This window comes from Ctenopharyngodon idella, chromosome 19, assembly GCF_019924925.1.
Source record: "Ctenopharyngodon idella isolate HZGC_01 chromosome 19, HZGC01, whole genome shotgun sequence".
NCBI classification, from domain to species: domain Eukaryota; kingdom Metazoa; phylum Chordata; class Actinopteri; order Cypriniformes; family Xenocyprididae; genus Ctenopharyngodon; species Ctenopharyngodon idella.
Genome location: NC_067238.1, coordinates 30,655,867 through 30,677,105, shown reverse-complemented (window position 1 = coordinate 30,677,105; position 21,239 = coordinate 30,655,867). Strand labels below are relative to the sequence as shown.

The 21,239-nt window shown below is 36.3% G+C and overlaps 1 protein-coding gene across 1 annotated transcript in view; it reads left to right on the top strand.

Moving 5' to 3' along the window:
• The window catches only part of csmd3b (CUB and Sushi multiple domains 3b), a 484,809-nt gene that overhangs the window by 272,422 nt on the left and 191,148 nt on the right, over positions 1 to 21,239 (top strand). The window contains 3 exon segments of the mRNA XM_051873165.1: positions 12,437 to 12,540; positions 13,142 to 13,254; positions 21,006 to 21,188. Of these exon segments, the coding sequence (XP_051729125.1) occupies positions 12,437 to 12,540; positions 13,142 to 13,254; positions 21,006 to 21,188 (400 nt within the window).

Below are 21,239 nucleotides of genomic sequence, written 5' to 3'. Positions count from 1 at the left end.
TTCTTTTTCTTTTTTCTTTTTTTTTTTTTGTAAATGGTTCTCAATGTTTCTCTCACTTCAGCCATGTGTGTATTGTCATTGCAGGACCTTGCAATTGATTCCAGGTGATGTGACTCACTAACATTGCAATTTGTCTTGAAATAGCAGATCTATTGAGTGCAACAAACAAAAAAACCCTGAAACTTCTTCCTAACCTCAAGTCAAGGTCTCTGAGATTGACTCTTGCTGTGGTGGAATGATACACACAGGCAATAAATTAAAACGAACAAACCATTATCTCAGTTTAGAATGTTTGGCCTTCTACTCATCTGCCCACTTGTAGATTTATAAAGAAGTTTTGTGCTTATCCAGGTACTTTCAGGGGGCCGTTTTTTTAAAAAGTAGAGGGTCCTGATCATGCCAACTTTCACATCTACTACTTTGACTGTTCATTCATACTTCTGCAGGCAAATCACCCAAGGTTTGAGTTGGAAAGCTGTGTTACAACCCAACTTTCTCAGGACCATTTAAATGTTCGGAAGGCCGTGATGAAATCGCCTGGACGTTTTCCCATCATATGATGGATGGAGAGTAGCATGAAAGCCTTGTGGGCCATAGAGATGTGTTTTTTTCTGTTCCTACTTTTTTCAGTTCGCATTGGACCACTTTGAAAGGTCTGGAACTCTGCCAGCTTGAATAGAGATGCTTGTGTTGTTTTCCTGCAGCCTTGGCTTTGGCGTGTTGTTTTCAATAAATCAAAGAGTTTGTAGACACTACTCTAAGAAAAAAAAAGATCAGTATTAGTGGCAAGTCATACTTTTTTGTACTGTTATTTTTAATATTTCCACCATTATTGTGCAGGAAAGAACAGTTCATTAAACACACCATTATGCTCATGGGGCATGTTGTCACACTACATGAGGGAAACTGCCGTTAAATAGGCTTTTTAACAAATTTAAACAGTAAAATGAAGTGAAACACAATTCATTAAACAGCAAAAACAGGTAACATACAATCATATTGATAACACTTTACAATAAGGTTCATTAGTTAACATTAGTTAACTACATTAGTTAACATGAACTAATAATGAACTGCACTTATACAGCATTTATTAATCTTTGTTAATGTTAATTTCAACATTTACTAATACATTATTAAAATCTTGTTAACATTAGTTAATGCACTGTGAACTAACATGAACAAACAATGAACAATTGTATTAGTAAATACAGTAACAAATGTTTTGCTCATGGTTAGTTCATGTTAGTTAATACATGAACTAATGTTTAACTAATGAACCTTATTGTAAAGTGTTACCAATATATTAAACTGTTGTTTTGCCAAACAGAAATACAGCTGAAAAACAAGGCTATAATTGCAACAAATGTCAATAGATGTTTTGAACAGGTAAAATGGGGATAAGTATATTAGGCTTACCACCTGTGTGACAACTAGTCCCAGTCTCCCTTACCTTTTTTTTTTTTTGTAAATATGTGCTTTTTGAACCCATATTCAGCCATTATGGTGCTAAGCCTAATGTACTTGTCCCCCGTTTTACCTGTTCAGAAAAGCAATTGCCATTTGTTGCAATTATAGCTTTGTACTAATTTTAAAACGTTTCTCAGAAAGTGCAATTGATTGGTGGTTTTCACTAAGTTATGGAAAAAGCAAGTGACAAAAGTCATTAATCTACAGAAGAGAAACGTGGAAAGGTGCATTTCAGGACATCAGATCAGAGATTATTTAAATGTATCAGCAGACCACCCTGTTACAAGTGAGCAATTGCTAATTGTCACAATACAGCCTGGGAACATTATTGCTCACTTATTTTTGGCAGACAATTTTAGGGTGGCGATTTATTTATATTGCACTCTGTTCTTTAACCTTGGCGAGAGTGACTTGAATTGTGTCGGGGCTTAATTCAGTTTAGAGTCCATTGTGACACTTTTGGATTGTGGGAATGTAGGATACAATGTCAGTTTGGTTTCTTTTTGTTGTTTGCTTTTTGTTCAAATGAAGATAACGAAAATAATAAACGGATCACTGGTTTATCAAGGGATTTGTTAACTCTGCTTAGCTCAGTGCTCGATATGCATGTAGAATCAAGGCCATTGCATCAAGCACACATTTGGCCTTATTCACAAGCAGAACGAATTTCTGTGTAATTTGTTCATAAATACAGTGCATGCATTGAATTCAAAGGGACAAATTATGAAGAAATGGTTTTATGAGTGATTCACACACAAATTGGTTGATGTTTCATGATTAAAGCCCAAATTGTGTCCATTCACATCCTCTGGTTTTAAAGGAGAAGTCAGCATTAAACGTGACTTTGTGCGTTTGTAGATGGTTGCTTTTCAGAGTTTAGTTATCCGTCCTGAATGGAGCATGACCTGATTCATCAAGCAGAAACAAAAATGCTGTCGCCCCATTGGTCTTTCATTGGAAATTGATGCCCAGATTGGGCATTAACCTCAGAGGGAGCATCAAAGGTCAGATCATGACAGGCAGAAACATATGTCCCCTCATCCATGTTCTGACTGTTCAGTTCAAGTCTTTTCTTTTCATTTCTTGTCTTCCGTTTTATTTATTTATTTAGTTTTGTGGTAAAAAAAAAAAAGTCTGAGAAAAAGAGAGATTAAGTAAAATAAATTACTAATGAATAAAACTGCATTGGGACTGTGTAGTTCTACCAAGTTGCATACAGTAGTAGGGTTGTCACGTAATTTTTGTTTTAATTTAAAGGTGCAGTGTGTAAATTTTGGTGGCATCTAGCGGAGAGGTTGCGAACAGCAACCAACGGCAGCTCACCCCTCCCTTTCAAAGCAAAATAAAGAAGCTACGGTGGCCGTCTGGCCGACACAAGTCAAAGTTGTTGTCGTCTGAGACTGCAGAGAGTACGTTAACCAGTCAAGCAATGAGGTTTCTTCTTACTTCTTCTAACAAAGAACGGTCTCTGCTTCTAATAAACCAGACAACTACTACTACTACTTCTTTGTGGGTATTCAATGTAGTGACGATGCAAGCTGCCTCTAAAAACAGGAATGATTTTGTAGAAGAACAGTATAGTGATGAAACGTGCTCTGTAGAGCAGTTTGTCCGTTTAGGGCTGCTATATATATATATATATATATATATATATATATATCAGTGGCGTGCAGTGGTGTTCTGAAATGAGGAGGCACATTTTTTATTTATTTATGAATCAATGTAAATTCATGTGCATTACTCTAGTCTTAACGTTGACACGTCTTCCTTGTTAAATGAACATTACATTACATCAAAAAAGTAAAAAAGAAACCAAATACAATTCTATTTTGTAATTTTACATCAACAATGTATTGTAATATTGTTCTATTTATCAAAACCAAGTCAGTCTCATCAAGTTAGTGTTTTAAGCATTTCTACATTCATTCCAAAATAATAACTAAAGGCAATAATAATTTAAACAATATATTTTATTTGTGTATTGATGTTTTTCTTTTTAATAGTCAACTTAGGCTATTTTTGATCATCAGTCATGCTCCGTATACACCGTCTGTCACAGACACGAATTGTATTTTTAATTTCACCAAGCTGATTGCACTAAAAACCCCCGCAGTCATCATGCTTTCAGTCTATTTCAAGTTTGATTTTGACATGACATAAAGCGGTGATATCTAACTGGGTGATCTGTTTACTTACTTTTCAATTAGTCTTCCCATTGACGGCATCATTTGTTCATTCAAACTGACGCGCGGAATGTGCACATAAACAAGAGGCGGGATTTATCGCACAAACCAATCATATCCAATCATAACCAATTACATCCAATCATAGCGCAATGGAGACGTTGCCTCCTCTCACGTGACTTTCCCCCATTCATTCTCAATTACCCCCCACAAAACCCACCGCACGCCAGGGGTCTGATGGTTTTCTATGGTTTTCTATGAGAGCAAAGGGAGGCATGACTCCTGCGGAAACTTTACCTGCGGGTGTCACTGTTGGGCAGTGTTCCTTAAGAAATACGAGTGACTCTTTTTAATGTCATAATTTGTAATATTTGTGTTGTTTTATATGTAATATGGATTTTTTTTTTTTTTTTTTGGAAGAGGCACTGCCTCCCTTGCCTCCTCGGAGGAAACGCCCCGATATATATATATATATATATATATATATATATATATATATATAAAACACATTAAATTAGTTATTTTTTAATGCTATTAATAATTATAAGTTAAAACATTAGCATGTAGCCTTCAAACATTGTTCAGTCAAGTAGGCATTGCATTAAAAAAAAAAAAATCAAATTTAAAAGTTAGTAATACAATGAAAAAGAAACACATTACAGGTAACAGAACAAGTGGCAGACTTAAAGGATTAGCTCACTTTAAAATGAAAATTACCCCAAGCTTTACTCACCCTCAAGCCATCCTAGGTGTATATGACTTTCTTCTTTCTGATGAACACAATCGAAGTTGTATTAATAAATATCCAAGCTTTATAATGGCAGTAAATGAAAGTAAATGGAAGCTCAAGAAAGTGCATCCATCCATCATAAACGTACTCCACACGGCTCCGGGGGGTTAATAAAGGACTTCTGAAGCGAAGTGATACATCGTGTCAGTTACGCTTTTTTCGTAAGTTGAATACAGAAGGCATAGGACGTAGCGTTTTGAACTGCGAGAGGCGATACACTTTCTTCGTAAGTTGAATACGGAAGGTGATCTGGCGGAAGCTAAATATTTTACTTTATAACTTCTTAAATATGGATATTTTCCCTTCAGAAGGCCTTTATTAACCCCCCGGAGCCGTGTTGAGTACGTTTATGATGGATGGATGCACTTTCTTGAGCTTCAAAACTTGTTGGCCCCCCATTATAAAGCTTGGATGCGTCAGGATATTTATTAATATAACTCCGATTGTGTTCATCAGAAAGAAGAAAGTCATATACATCAAGGATGGCTTGAGGGTGAGTAAATCATGGGGTAATTTTCATTTTAAAGTGAACTAATCTTTTAATGTGCAAATCTATTTTGACACCAGATTTTTTTTGTCCCGTCTGTTGTCAAACATCTTAATTTTAATAGTGTTGTCACTCCCGAAACTTTGCAATAAAACTTTTAAATTATGAATGGGTTATATACAGAAAGCGAGTGCTTCCTTTATAATCAATGAAGCTGATATCACTTCAGTTCAGCCACAGCGCGTTATAATCAAAAATGTTATGCCGCACACCAATTGACATTGTGTTTGTACTTTGTTGGTTGTAACAGAACGATTCGCAAGACAGCAGAGCTCACAATGAACAAACTCTGGCGTATTGAGTGGATTCTGACTAACTTAAACACTTCTGATTGACTATTGCATTCATGCACTCAACAAACGTGTGTGATTGGCTATAATGCTCAACGCTGCAAATAGAAACTTTTGATGCTCTTCACAGAGCGCTCATACAAATACACACGGGAGCGTTTGAAGCAGTCAGATTGTACTCTGTACTACCGGAACTGCAGAAAGGCTGGTATTGTTACATTTTTAATATATTTTTTTTATAAGTATCGACTTGGCACCGAAGTACTGGTGCTTTTGACAACCCTATACAGGAGCTGTTTATAATCTTTTCAATCTTTGTCGATAATGGGATACCCTGAGGCTTGTTTTCAGGATGTATTCTTTCCACACACTACACTTACATCAGGGGCTTTAAAACTTTTATTAATAGCTTTTCACTATCAGCGATGAAAGGAAAATGTATTATTCTTCATGGCATATTACTGTCCTTCAGGGAGCCAGAACCCCATTTTGATGTTTTGAAGAGAAACTGAAAATTTAATCTGGGATTTTAATGCCCCTGTTGTCACTGCCTGTGATCATGTAAATATTCAAACCATTATTTTCATCAAGTAGTTCAGCCAATGTTGAATTTGCTGCTTTTACTACAGACTAATGGAGGAAAGAAGTCAGTTTAGTTCATGTTTTTTCGATTTTGAAGTACATTTTCTTGCAAATGTCTTTTATTGGACCAAGCTGCACTACTTACCTGTCATTTTGAGGCTGTGGCTTTTGTTCATCAGTACTGTCGTTTGACGTGGTCCTGAATTGACAGCTCGCGTGTGCTGGAGGGCTGACATGATATTACTGAAATACTGCTCCAGGTAAAGCTACTGAAATAGTCTCATTTGAGTGACATGATTGAAAATTCAGTGAACAGAAGAAAGTGAACATGATGGTAATAAAAAGTCTTCATATTTATATAAAGCTTTTAGGACAAGAAAAAAAAGAGAGCACAGTGTTGAACTAAAGCAACAAGCAGATGCTTTACTGTTTTTACTTCATTTTAGGGGTGTTTTTAAGCATGACACAGATGTAAAATCATTTTGACATAACCTCAAGTGGCTTATTGCATTTAATTAATTGTAGCAACTGCAATATGATTAAAATATATTCATATACACTGCCATTCAAAAGTTTGGGATTGGTAAGATTTTTTTATGTTTTTGAAAGAAGTCTCTTTTGCTCACCATTTATTTGATCAAAAATACAGTAAAAATTCTGAAATATTATTACATTTTAAAAGAACTGTTTTCAATGTGAATATATTATAAAATGTAATTTATTTCTGTGATCGAAGCTGAATTTTCAGCATCATTACTCCAGTCTTCAGTGTCACATGATCCTTCAGAAATCATTCTAATATCCTGATTTGCTGCTCAAGAAATATTTCTGATTATCAATGTTGAAAAGAGTTTTTTTTTTCTTTTTTTTCTCAGGATTCTTTGATGAATAGAAAGTTTATTTTTCAGCATTTATCTGAAATAGAAATCTTTTATAACATTATACACTACCGTTCAAAAGTTTGGGGTCAGTAAGAATTTTTTTTTTTTGGAAAGAAATTAATACTTTTATTCAGTAAAGACGCATTAAATTGATCAAAAGTGACAGTAAAGACGTATATAATGTTACAAAAGATTTCTATTTCAGATAAACGCTATTCTCTGCTGTTGAGAGTTCTGTCATGTATTGACCTGGACAATCAGAGTTTGAAGTATAACACTCAGCATTTTGCTTTGCAGCAACCTTGTAATTTTCTGACCAGCGGTCAAACGATGGCTTGTACTCTCATTCTTGTTTTTAAACGGCATCTGTGAAATGCTTGGGTGATACTGCAGCCACGAGTCTGTGCTGTCAGTAAATCCCAGCAGGATTGTGTGACAGTTGAAGTGGCCTGACTTAGAGAAACCAGAGATCCCATCTCTGTGAACTTAATCGAGGGAAATGACACTACGAACAGCACTATGGGAGCTTGACATCCTGGCAGCTTGTTTTCTGCTTTCAGTGTGAGGAAGCATTTGATCAGACCCCTTGTGTGTGTGGGTATTGTTACATGTCTGTGTGCTTGGAGGACTTTAAAATCCGTTCATTGTGCTTCGAATTGAATGTTGAACCAAAAATATTAAGGATGCACCGAAAATCATCCACTCCCAGCTTTGCTCTGCTCACATGCTAATAATAGTTTTCTAGAACTATACATTATTTGGATAATTGGTCAAAAAAAATTATTAAATCTTATTCTGGTGCATAAAACTGAATGGAGAATAGTATATTAATATCTAATAATATTGTAATATATTTTCTGTCCAATTTTGGTGTGTTACTTTAAATAAAAGTTATTGAAAATTATTGAATTTAATTAAAAAGTCTAATATTATAAAATTATACGAAAAAAAAAACAAATTTAAAATAAGTAATAATAATTATTAAAAAGGTCATACCCAAAAAAAATTATTTTTTCAGTATAACATATATATATATATATATATATATATATATATATATATATATATATATATATATATGTTATACTGACCATAAACATTTGAACAGTAATATATATATATATATATATATATATATATATATATATATATATATATATATATATATCTATTCAAAAGTTTATGGTCAGTAAGATTTCATTAAAGCTGCATTTATTTGATTTAAAATTATAGTATAAGAAAAAAAAAGTAATATTGTGAAATATTATTGCAAATTAAAATATGAGCCATTGCAGGAATAAATTATATTTTAAAATATATTAAAAAAGAAAAAGCTGAAACAAAGTCATCGCTCTATTCTTCAGTGTCACATGATCCTTCAGAAATCATTGTAATATTCTGTTATGTTATGTTATGTTATGCTATGCTATGCTATGCTATGCTATGCTATGCTATGTTATGTTATGTTATGTTATGTTATGTCATGTCATGTTATGAATCGGGACAGGTGCAGTTTTTCCAAGAGATGCTTGAATATTATGCTTTAAGCGACACAGTGACCGATAAATAAGCCAGAAAATCCCATTTTTGTGAGGACATCGTATTATTTATTCATGTATTTTATTTTATTTTAACAGCTTATACATGACTGACTGGTTCGAAATACTTAAGACCGATAATTTTCCCAATTAAATGCACACTTATTTCGGTTTGGTGTTTGTGAATGTCTGGGCTTCTCTTTCTTACACTCGTTTTAATAGCATCAGGCCAAAGCAAATTAATTTTCCGAACAGTGATTCTGGACTAGCTTTTAAAACAAACACCCGTCACAATGACGCATTTTCATTTTTAATGAAATAGACCTGCCTGCATTTGGGTGAAAACACTGGAGCGTTTTCACTGCTCCATTGTAAAGTCATAATTCTGCTCTATTACCTTATTTCTTTGCAATTCAATTCTCAGCACCTCACTCTCCAACAAAAACATTCGCTTACGACTCCAATCGCCATGACAACCGCAGACAGACAGGGCAAGTCGCTGAACACAAGTTTCTGTTTTGATGTGTCGTGTGCCTGATCTGAGATCAGATTTATATTAGAAATCCAGAGAAGAGACTGATCCTAGATCAGCCATCTCAAGTCTCATTCCCAACTGTTCAATCCTGCATCTCTGCCGTGGAGCTGAATTTGTTATTCGGTGACCTTTATTGAGACAGGGACTCTGGAGTATTTTGTATTCAGTTACATGGAAAAAACAACTTTATTATCTGTGGCGAGATGCCGTCTGAGCATCAATCATCAGTCCTAAGTAGCTCTCATACATCCATACCTGCTAAGCCCTGGCCATGGTGAAGGGCTCATCGCCATGGCAACTAATTCCACCCAGTACCTCTCAATGGGTTAATCAATATAGAAAGTTCAGGCCTCTCCATATGCCTGTGGCTTTTTCCTCACCTCTAATCCCTGTTTCTAAAGCCTTGATCCTCTTTTCCGAACTCCCAGTTATTCACGAGATGGTCTAGTCTTGAAATAACTACATTTGAATGAATCAATTGATTGTGCTGTGTGTAATGGGCATAATTAGTCTGACTTTTACATATGGATTTTTTCTTTCATAAGGATCAGTTTCCCACAGGACTGAGAGAAAGCTGGAAGTGCAAAAGGCGGGCAATAAATTTAAAAATGTCCTCATTTAACCAATAATTGCTGGGAACAAAGTACCACAAATAATAATAATAACCTTGACTGGTTGAGTTATGATTACATTCTTCTTTTGAGCACTATAAAAACAACTGTAGTCATTTGAGAAATTTATTTTTTACATTTCATCAGAATTATTGCACTTTCGCCATTAAGCACAAATCAAGTAAATGTCAGCTCATATGCATGGTTTATTTAACCTAATCTAGTTTCCTGATTTATTATTTATCATATAAATGAACACTCTCTACATTATGAAAACTGGTAAAACAAGAAGCTTCTCTCAAAAATGAGAACGGTGAATATAATTTCCATAATTACAAAAATGAACAGCAAAAAAGACTTGTCAAACAGAGGTTATGTAAGTGCATTTATTCAGAAAACACAATGACAAACAATATAGTTGAGATCTATGTTTGGATTTATTACAGTTCATCACTAGCTGGGTTTCCATTACAGATTTGCGCAAAACTTTTGCGATAATTTCTAAATGTCAATTAAAAGACTATTGCGAAACGATGGCGTTTCCTTTAACCAATGTTATGCGATTAAGATGTAATATTTTCATCTCGCGATAAGTCATTCCAAGAATTATGGCGACATATGTTGGTAGGTTTACGTACCACTGAACTAGCCATTATATTAGGAGACATAGACATGTTATTCAAGCATTAATGACAAGGAAAGCCCCTTATACTTGGGAGCGGCCATGTATGAGGTGTTTTTGGGAGGTTATAGTACACGATTTCACAGAGGAACTGTGGATTCAGAATTTCCGGATAAACAGATCAAGTTGTGCAATGCAATAGGGCCTCTTGTTGCACCTGCTGCACCATGCACAAGGGAGCCAGTTTCTACTAATAAAGCATAGCCATAGCTGTTTATAAACTTTGTTTCTAGTCCAGTATTTCCATAATTCTTTTGTCTTTTATGAGTTTAATAAAGAACTCTGTTTCGTCTTCTGTCCAAACATACCGCGCCATATTTAAAGAATGATCATGTGACAATTACGTACACCAGGTGACCTGTAAATGTAAAAAAAAAAAAAAAAATCCATTGCAGTTTTGCGGAATATTCCTTTTTTGAAGCACCTCATGCGAGTGTAAAAAACTTTTTTGCAATATATGGGAGTTTGTGCGAAATTGACGTGTTTCCATTGGGTGTATTTGACATGCTTGCCAGATTGTAAAGATTAAGTACACAACAAGGCAGAAAATGTATCCTTTTAACTAGGGATGCACCCATACCATTTTTTAAGGACAGAGTATGAGTACCGATACTTTTTTTCTAGTACTCGCCGATACCGATGCCTATATGTTAATTAATTTCTCTCTCTCTCTCTTTTTTTTTTTTTTTGATGTTGCAGTTTTCCAAGCACAACACAGTGAGACGAATGAATGTAGGACAGCTTCTTTATTAATTATTACTGAAAAAAGTAATAATTTTTATGTGCTTGTCACAAACTTAAAGAACAAAAATTTCACAGTGTCCAATAACCTTCAAAGGGCATAATTACCAATATATATAATTGTTGTTATATAAAAAGAAATTTACAAACAAATTACAAACAATACAACAAATACTATAGAGATACAAATTAAATAAACTTGTTTTTCAGATACAGTAGGTTTATTTACCATGTATACATTGTTTTAACATATTTTGTTGTTTTATTAACATTAATGACAAATATAGGCTACGGTCCCTTTAAGACCGAATCCATGGATACTGACACATATCCTGTTTTCACCCAAATGTTTACGTCGACTTAAGCCATAACCGACTGTATTTACGTGAGATACTCCACACGATGGACATTTCGACAACTATGTGTGCATTTGACCATTCAGGCGCGAGGAGAACTGATCGCGCTGTCTGAGAGAACTGGGAGAGCGCGCACGCGAGAGAGAGCGCTTCTGGTCTGCGCGATTCCGCCTATCCTGCCTTCACTAATCGATAACGAATTGAAAGCATGCAGTTCGCAATGTGTGTGTTGTCATCATTAATTTTGAAGTATTTCCACACACCTGAGGCTGACATTGTTTCTGCGCGTTTCTGTGTCTCTGTGCACGGAAAATTCTGTCAGTTACGTCACGTGAGGTATCGGTCTTTAGTATCGGGGGTAGTTTTACAAGTACGAGTACAAGTACACGAGCTTGGTATCGGCCGATACTGGTATCGGTATCGGTGCATCCCTACTTTTAACAGAAGAACTGTGATTGGGGGATTTAAAATCTTGATATCTGGCAACCGCAAAGCATGAAAGCTCGTAGAAGCTTGTTAAAAACAGTCTGTAATATTCTCCCTTTTTTATTCGACAAAAACAAAGAGAGATTTTGGTAAAGTTTTTATTTTTTAACTACATTTTAGTCTCATCTTTTTTTGTCAACGATATTATATATTACATATAGTCACATATATCGTTTAATGATGTTGGTGTCATCTTGTCATCGTCTCGTCTTAAGGCTAATTCACACCAAGAACGATAACTATATTAGCGTCCACACCAATTCACGATATCGTTCAGTTTATTATAAGCGCGCGCTGCAGTTATGTCGTCTGCCGCTTTAAATGCTCGAGCTCGTTGGATTCTGATTGGCTGTCAATGTTTTTATTGTTCATCAACAATAAAAAAGTGATTCTAACAATATTGTTTCTCTTTGCCGTAATTGTTCATTCTTTTATATCTAAAACGATTTTTAGAACTTGATTTTTATCATTATCATTACAGTTATCGTCCTTGGTGTGAACGGGCCTTTAGTCATGGAAAAAAAGCTAGTCAACGAACATTTTTCGTCATAGATTTCATTAACGAAATTAACACTACTTCTAATAAAGGTTTCTTTATTCTCCATGAAATTCAGTAAAGAGAGTTTTGGCAGTCTTCTCTCTCTCTTTCAGTCAGCTGTCAGGATTCAATTATGCAAGAGCCATAAAGTTTAATTCACTTCATTTGACACATCACTAAGCATTATGCCTCATTTCTGCCGACAGGTGATTCAGATTAACTTTGAGGAGTTTGACCTAGAACTGGGTTATGACACGCTAACCATCGGTGATGGAGGGGAAGTAGGAGACCCCAAAACCATCTTACAAGTGTGAGTATCTTATCCACAGTCTGTGACGGTAAGATGATACATATACAGTCATTTACACAGGTAGGACATTCTTTACTGTTCCTAAATCAATATTCCTCTCAGCCAGTCTCAGTGCTCTGGGCAGTGGTTGTTTGATAGGAATGATATACCAGGAACAAAATCCCACTAGTGTAAATAATCATGTTACGTCTTCAGAATACATTCAAATGTTTGTTTTCCTCGTTTGGCATACTTGGAGTCCAGGATATGTTTGTCTTAAGTTATGAAGAATGACGGTACTGTGCAAAATGTAATGTCTAATGTGAGTTTTGTGTGAATTTGCAGAGAGACTCCGCCCACACACTCTTCTGATTGGCTGTTATTTTGTATTCATTTTGTTGCATCTCGTAATCGTGTCACATTTGGTGCGGACAGACAAGCTGTTTGTCTCGGAAATCTTATCGCAACGCATTTGGACAGGACATGGTGTTATTTTAAAATATGCAAAACAGCAATAAAGTATGCATAGGTGTGCTCAACCTTTTGTCTGGTAGTGTACATTCAGTGCGATGTGCTTCTGGTTTGTTTATTTGTATGTGTCTAATCTCTCTCTTCTCCTCAGTCTGACGGGCAGCTTTGTTCCCGACCTCATTGTTAGCATGACCCATCAGATGTGGCTTCACCTCCAGTCTGATGAAAGTGTGGGATCTATAGGCTTCAAGATCAACTACAAAGGTACCTGAAAGGCTGTGAATAATGTATAGTCACTTTGGGAATGGTCTAAAAAATAACTAAAAAGCAAACAGAGAGAGAGAAAGGCTCAAGTAGGCCTGTTGCGATTAATTGATCTCTGTTGGTGATAACCACACTCACGCAGCAAGTGTAAGCTAGAATTAACATATATTGTGAACACAAAATGCTCTGGTTTCACTTTATTTTGTTGTCACTCCTGGTGAAAAACATTTTTTTTTTTTTTTGTCATAAATAATATTGGTCCCCCTTTACGTCTTTATGTGGGTTTTGCAAATATTTAACCAATGAAAAGTCTTAAACAGAGCTTATGACTAAACTTCGTAACTCCATTGGACTGTCAGTCAAACCTCATAGCTCCGCCCCTCCTTTTTTGTGAATGAAGTGCTGCACACATTTTGAGACGTCTCTGCTTGTTTGCAATGCAATGGAGAATAAAGAACTGGTTGTTTGAATAAGTACAGCATTTTCTTTACACTAGAAACACTATATATATATATAAAGACTGATGTTTTATGTGTCTGAGGAGTGGAGAAGAGTGTCTTTATCTAGCATTTGTTATCAAGTCACAGCTAATACTGTCTTAAACAGACTAAGTGAAGCACTTCATCTTTTATAACATGAGATTTTGGTCAAATGACAAAAAAAAACTGAGCGCCAACATAGTTACGATAAACTTTATAATCTGTAAGTTGATGAAACATTTCGAGATCATATAAACAGAGCTTGTGACTGAACCTCGTAACTCCATTGGATCCTTAAACTGTCAGTCAAACCTCATAGCTCCGCCCCTCCTCTATTGTGAATGAAGTGCTGCACACATTTTGGAGCATCTCTGCTTATTTCCAATGCAATGGTGAATAAAGAACTGGTTGTTTAAGTAAGTATAGCATTTTCTTTACACTAGAAACATTATATATATAATGGCTGATGTTTTATGAATCTGAGGAGCAGAGAAGTGTGTCTTTATCTAGCATTTGTTATCAAGTCACAGCTAATACTGTCTTAAACAGACTGTGTGAAGCACTTCATCTTTTATAACATGAGATTTTGGTCAAATGACAGAAAAAAATGAGTGCCAACATAGTTACGATAAACTTTATAACCTGTAAGTTGAAAATGTAATGCGATGCACTTACTGCCTAAAATGCGGCCGTTCTAATGACGGACAAAACACGTATGTCTAATATTCACTGGTCAAAAACCTAGTAATTAAATTTGAACTTGATTTTGGTAAAATGTTAATAATATAATGACACATGCAAGTCTGACCATATATAAAGCCACAATATCAACTTTGACAATACATTGTTTAATAAAAAAAAAATACAGTGTTTTTTTCCATTTCCTGAAAAGTAGCAGTTTTGGACATACAAGGTTTCCATTTGACAGCGACGATATAAGATTAAATAACTATTCATTATCGCAATTGTCAAGCAAAATTTTTGTGACGGCAATCCTATTGTCAAGGTTAAATAGAGGGAATGTGGCCGAGTGATGGAAAAAAAAAAAACAACAACAACATTTGCAACTGCAAATAAACTGCAAAAAAATTGTACAAACAACCTGTCTGGCATCAGCCCGGATTCAATCAAACGTCCAACCTTGTTTTCTGATGCAGTGAGAAAGTGTTTTTCACATCCACTGAAAAGAGATTAGACATCAAAAGGCCAGGCATTATTTACCTGGACATGTCCACTATTTCCTGCGCGAGTGTTCAGAATACATGCTTAGTAGTCAGTGTGCATAAAAGTGAAGCAGTTCCCACAAATCACTTCTGCGGTCTCTGCTGAATGCATGGCAACTAACTTTCATCCCGAACACATGAGCTACATTCACTTGATAGAAGCAGCAATCCCTACAAAACCCATATCTTTGATTATCTCTCCTCCCTCAAGGTTTTGTAATAAATTAGTGTCGGGGTGATGAACAGCGTGCCATTCAGTATAATGAGAGAGACTGACTGAGGTAGACAGAGAAAGAGACTGAAAGAGCAAATGAATCCCCTTAAGTGCAAGACCAGAGAGATAAAAAAAAAAAAAAAAAAAAAAAAAACAGATTACTGTATGATATCCCTGGGAGAGACTGGCAAAATATTACAGATTGTATTAGATTTGTCTTTTTTCGTTTTTCTTCTCTACACCTATTATAATTCATCCTATATATGCCACACACAAGAAAAGTGGCTTGGTTTCTTAATTTTCAGTTTCTAGGTAGATCTAATTGGACCTGTCAATCATAAATACGTGATGGTCATACATGAGGGGATAAAAAAAAAAATTCTATGGCTTGGACATACATAAAGGAGCACCAGTGTACCAGAGTAAACATGTAAAATGGTTTGCTGAGTCTGGTGTGGAAGAATTTGATTGCATGTACTTGAACCCCATTCAACACATTTTGGATGAATTGTAAGAAAATGATTATTTATTTTTTAGTTACATATTCTTATATTATTAGAATAGTAATAGTATGGAACTATTCTTCTAACTGAAGAATATTATGAGTTTAACATTGAATAAGGTTGAATACAAATTGAATAAGCTTTGGAATATGATTCTGTTATGTAGATTGTGTTCCAAACGACAGATAGAACTCAGTGAGGATCCATATGATACATCATGTGTGTATTATATCTGATATATAATATAAATCAAGAGCCCTTTGAGGGATCCATCCAGATAATGAACACATTAATGGTTCACAGCACTCATTCATTCAATGGAAGACATATTGAGGTTTTCATTGTCTTGTTCCCTCGTAGTTCATTTACCTGTCAGGTCAAGATTTCACACAAAAAGGGTCACTTTAACATGACACGGACTTGATGACATATTTAAAATGATGATTTTGGGGGCCATGATGAGGATTTGTAAGGAGAGAAAAGGCTGAGAATAAAGTGCAACAGTCTGATAAACTCTCATTTAGTTTCTCCATAGAGAAATTGATTTTGAATGATAACTTATAAACTTATAAAGCCAGCCCTACTGTGAGTTACGAGGTTGTGTTTGCTTCTGTTGAAGCCGTTGGCCTGCATTATTTCAACTTACTTTTAAAATAATTGTGTTTAACAGCAGAATTTGGGGTGAAAAACTACATTACCCATGATGCTGTACAGAAAATTCCATCAATTCCAATCCACCAATGTTTCAAAAAACACATTATTTATTTTTGCCAGATTTTCAAGTACTTTTTTGCTTTAAATTGTGCTAAAAAGTTCACCTCGTAGCTGGTTGGCTTGATTCATGGCTTATAATGCTTTAATGAAGACTTTTTTGAAATCCCTATGGGAGAACTGAATGGAAAAAATACATCTGGAGCCAATGCCGCTGAAAAAGTGGGCGGGCACTGTTGCACTTAATAGGCAACAACTATTCCTTTCAAATGCATTCACAACAAGCCTGTATTTTAATTTAAGGCACAGTGGAGATATAGTTTATCTAAAGGCCAATTAACACCACACCGACAGACGCTGACCAACGCAGACAATCACCAGATTACAGTATGTCACTTCTCAGACATTGCATGACCTGACAAGTGCCAAATCAGCATGCTCAACCGGCAAAATCAAGCTCTGACAGATGCCAATAAACAAAACCTTAAGAAATGTCTGTTGCCATCTGTTGATGCAGTGTGAATTGGCCTTAAGAGTGTACACTTAAAATACAAATGTAGTATACTGACGTTTGTGACGAATGCATAATCAACATGGGTCATTAATTGTGTTTATGTTGACTGAAGTTTGATGGCTACATTTCACTTATTAGTAAAACTACATCTGTCATTTTCTGTTGATGAATTTATACCCTAATGTTTTACCTCTGAGGCTGCACTGTGTTCTTATTTCTTTTGACAAACTTAATGACATAAAAACAACACATTTACTTGATCACAAAGGTTTAAATTGACATTAAAACTTGTAGACAAGCACGGCTGAAGGGTTACCATGATTTGTATTCATTACAATACAAATCGGTCCATTATTCTTAACTCTAGCAGTCTCGTTGTTTGCTTTGTGTGCTTTATGGCATTAGTCAAAATGAATGTGACTCAATTAAATCAAATCGTTGTGCCTTGAAACTTTTTGGACTGACTCATATAGCCATATTTATAGCCCTCCATTGGGGTGTTGGTAGCCTTGAACCTCCACTGGTGACTTAAAGGGGACCTATTATGCCTTTTTTCAAAGTCTTGATTTTGTTTTTGGACTTTACTAGAATAGGTTTTCATGCTTCACTGTTCAAAAAACACATTATTTTCCCCATATTCTCCATTGTTGCAGCTCTTCTCTTCCCAGTCTGTCAGTAACGCTCTGTTTAGTTCCTGTCTCTATGAAGCCCCTCCTTCTGAAAAGCACAATGTGCTCTGATTGGTCGGCTGGACCAGTGTGTTGTGATTGGTCAACCGCTTCAAGCGTTTTTGGAGAATGTCCTGCCCCTTACCATAACCATGAGTTTCAACACACTACTAACTAACTCAACTAGGCCCCGCCCCTTTATTCTGCATGTGCCTTGGGCAGGAATTATTTAAATGAGGAATATTGTAACGTGTTTGTTCCCGGAAGAAAACTCAAGACTACAATGGAGGCGTTTCAGGGAGTTCAGAAACAGTGACACTGATATAGAGAATAACTCCCGCTGGAGGGACTTTGCAGACTTTTTTCATGCTCAAACAGCAACATTACACACTAAAGAAAGTTTATGTAAGAAAAGACTTTAAAGACTGCAAGTTTGACTTTGTAATAACATTGAAGAAACGAAACTGCTGTGGAAAGAAACTTGTGGTGAATTTGAATGTAGACTGAATTCCCGGTTACTGGCTATTGCCGATTACAAGTGTTTTTAAATGGCCTTTTTTAAACTTTTGTTTAAATAATTCAGAGAGTAACAATCTACTCAAGTGAAGGGCTTATGCATTACTGAAGTTTTCAGTGCAGTTTGCCATTGATTATCCATGAGCTCTTTGCTTTGGCACACAGTTTCAGAGCACCAGCATATGGCCACGCTCATTAACATACCTTCTTTTTAAAAATAATTTTGCTTGTGTTCTCTATGGCCAAAACTCTCCAACGACTTTGTCGTGCTTTAAAAACCTAATTTAATTGAATGCTTCAAAGAAATAAAACCAGAGATCCGCCTGGGAGTTTGCTGGTGTGTACTTGACTCATGTGACTCGTGTTTTAGAAATGCCACGGTTCGTGTCTAGACCGCATAAAACTCGACTTTGCGATAATGAGCACTTTCTTGAGAGAGATAAAGTCAGCATTATTGAAATGAAACAATATCCATGGGATACACAAAGGGAGAGATAAATTACTTGCCATTTTCCAATGAATAAGAAATGGTTTTGAGATTAAATTTATTTATAGGCTTTTATGTGAAGGCTGACTTAATGAGTCCTGCTATATGGTAAATGCTCAGAATGCTTTTTGATGTATTACATGCCAAAGTTCACTGATACTCTGTAATTCCCTGGCTATTTTAGGAAGAAAAACACAGGTCCCAAACTTGCCCTGTGTGGGCTGTGTGTGCTTACATATACAGAATCAACCTTTTGTATTTGATTGGATAGCTTGTTGATCTTCACAGCGAGGTCCTCAGGTTTACAAGCGCACAGAACACCCATCACATTAAGCGCCGCGAGAGAAGTGTAGGGGTTCGCATCTGACACGCTGACCTTACGTCGGAGTGTAGTGCTGTCCAGAATTATTCACACGCCATCAGCTCCTACAGACAATTTGTACTCTATTTTTTGCCTCATCATAAATACAAAGCAGTAAATATGGCCTAACCTTCCCCTAGCCACCCCACACGATTGACCAATGGAGTAAAGCATTGTGGTAGTCATAAAGAGACTGTCATGTCGGAAATTAACGCCATACATCAAGCAATGGTCGAAGACCTCCATTATACCTCAGGAGAAATCCCACTTCCTACATTCTCAAACTTTGATTTGGTTTTAAATGAAATTTAGTCGGTTTTTTTCCCTCTCACCATCCTTCCTTTGGCAAACCCTTAAGCATCCTTATTCGGAACAGAGTTCATAGTTCAGCTGTGCATGGCCGTGCAAAGTGTCTGGGAAGATGTATTGCCCATTCCAGTAGCCTGCCGCCCACTGAGTCGATTCTATGCAGATGGAATGTGTTATCTAGGTATAGTGACCTCCAGACTAGGTTTCTGAAATGTCCTGGATGGCTGGCTCCACCATTAAAGGGTCCAGGTGTTGGAGCTTATCTAGTCTGAACAGAGAGTTTCGGTGGCATTCTGTTCCGGTCAACTACTCTTGAGTGAAGAACATCTGATGAACTCAGTCCATCATTGGACTTTTGCAGTACAGTTCAATGCCAATTGTCTCATTTCTTCAGACTGGAAGGCTGTGATTGAGTCATTTGCTTGAAGTCCATATTTATATTCCACTTTAATATGGAGAGGACTTGACATTAAATTTCTCCTAACTAGCTCAACCAGCAAGACTTCCTTGGACCATCAGCTGCACCAGAAAGATCATGCTGTCTGATTATCATTTTTACTGGTGAACAAAATGGCAGTCAGACCAGCCTGGTTAATGAAAATTAATACTGAAGCCACAGTTAAGACATCAAGGACGATAACTGTAACAATAACAATAAAGATATAGCTTTAAAAGTCATTCTAAATTTAAAAGAATAACAGAGTCCAAACTACAACTATAATGGCACAGAGGAATAATGTCATTGGAATACTTTTCAGAACAGTTGTTTTTTCAGCTGATGAACGATAAAAACATTGACAGCCAATCAGAATCCACCTGACTTTAAATGACTTGTGCATTTAAAGCGACAGATGACAAAACTGCAGCGTGCTTATAATAAACAGAATGATATTTTCTGCTGGTGTGGATGCTAATATAGTTATCGTTCTTGGTGTGAACGAGCCTTCTTTTAATTTTCAAAGAAGTCTTTTCAGTTTACTTTCTTTTCCATTTGTTTCCATTAAAGGGGACCTATAATGCCCCTTTTCACAAGATGTAATATAAGTCTCTGGTGTCCCCAGAATGTGTCTGTGAAGTTTCAGCTCAAAATACCCCACAGATCATTTATTGTAGCGTGTCAAATTTGCCCCTATTTGGGTGTGAGCAAAAACACGCCGTTTGTGTGTGTGTCCCTTTAAATGCAAATGAGCTGCTGCTCCCAGCCCTCTTTCCAGAAGAGGGCGGAGCTTTAACAGCTCACGCTTCGGTTGCTCAACAACAACAAAGCTGGAGAATCTCACGCAGCCAAAATGAGGATTGTCAGTAACAGTGTTCAGCCTTACATTGTTCAAACCGGAGTCGGACACTGATGGAGAGACTCAGGAAGAAGTTACAACTTTTAGAATTGACCCTCGTTTGTGAAGCAGTCCGGCGTAAAATGACAGCATGGTAACAACACTCTGCTACAACAACACTTCCTCTTCTCTAAAGCAGCCCAACATGGCCTCACCCCCTTAAAAAAGTGAAAGTTTAGTTTTAGAGCTGCCAAAGTTAATGCACTAATTTAATTTAAAAAGCATTAAATCAGCTCTGTATAGTGGTATTCATGTTTAATAAATAAATATATAAATATACAAATAAATATAAGTCTGGTGTGTCCGTGGCTTAAGCTAGTTTTTCAGCAGGGAATGAAGCAGTTTGTTAAAGAAGAAAAGCAGCAACTGCAGCAGTGGAGAGAGGGAATGTGTTGTTTATTGATCACTAATGTTTACATCCTTTCACTGTAGAAATCGACAAGGAGAGCTGTGGGGACCCAGGCACCCCTCTGTATGGAATGAGAGAAGGAGATGGGTTCTCGAATGGTGACGTGCTACGCTTTGAGTGCCAGTTTGGATTTGAGCTCATTGGAGAGAAAACAATATCCTGTCAGAACAACAACCAGTGGTCTGCCAACATCCCCATCTGCATTTGTGAGTACTGTCAATGCTACTGTACTGTATGTTGCGAACTGATTAATAGTT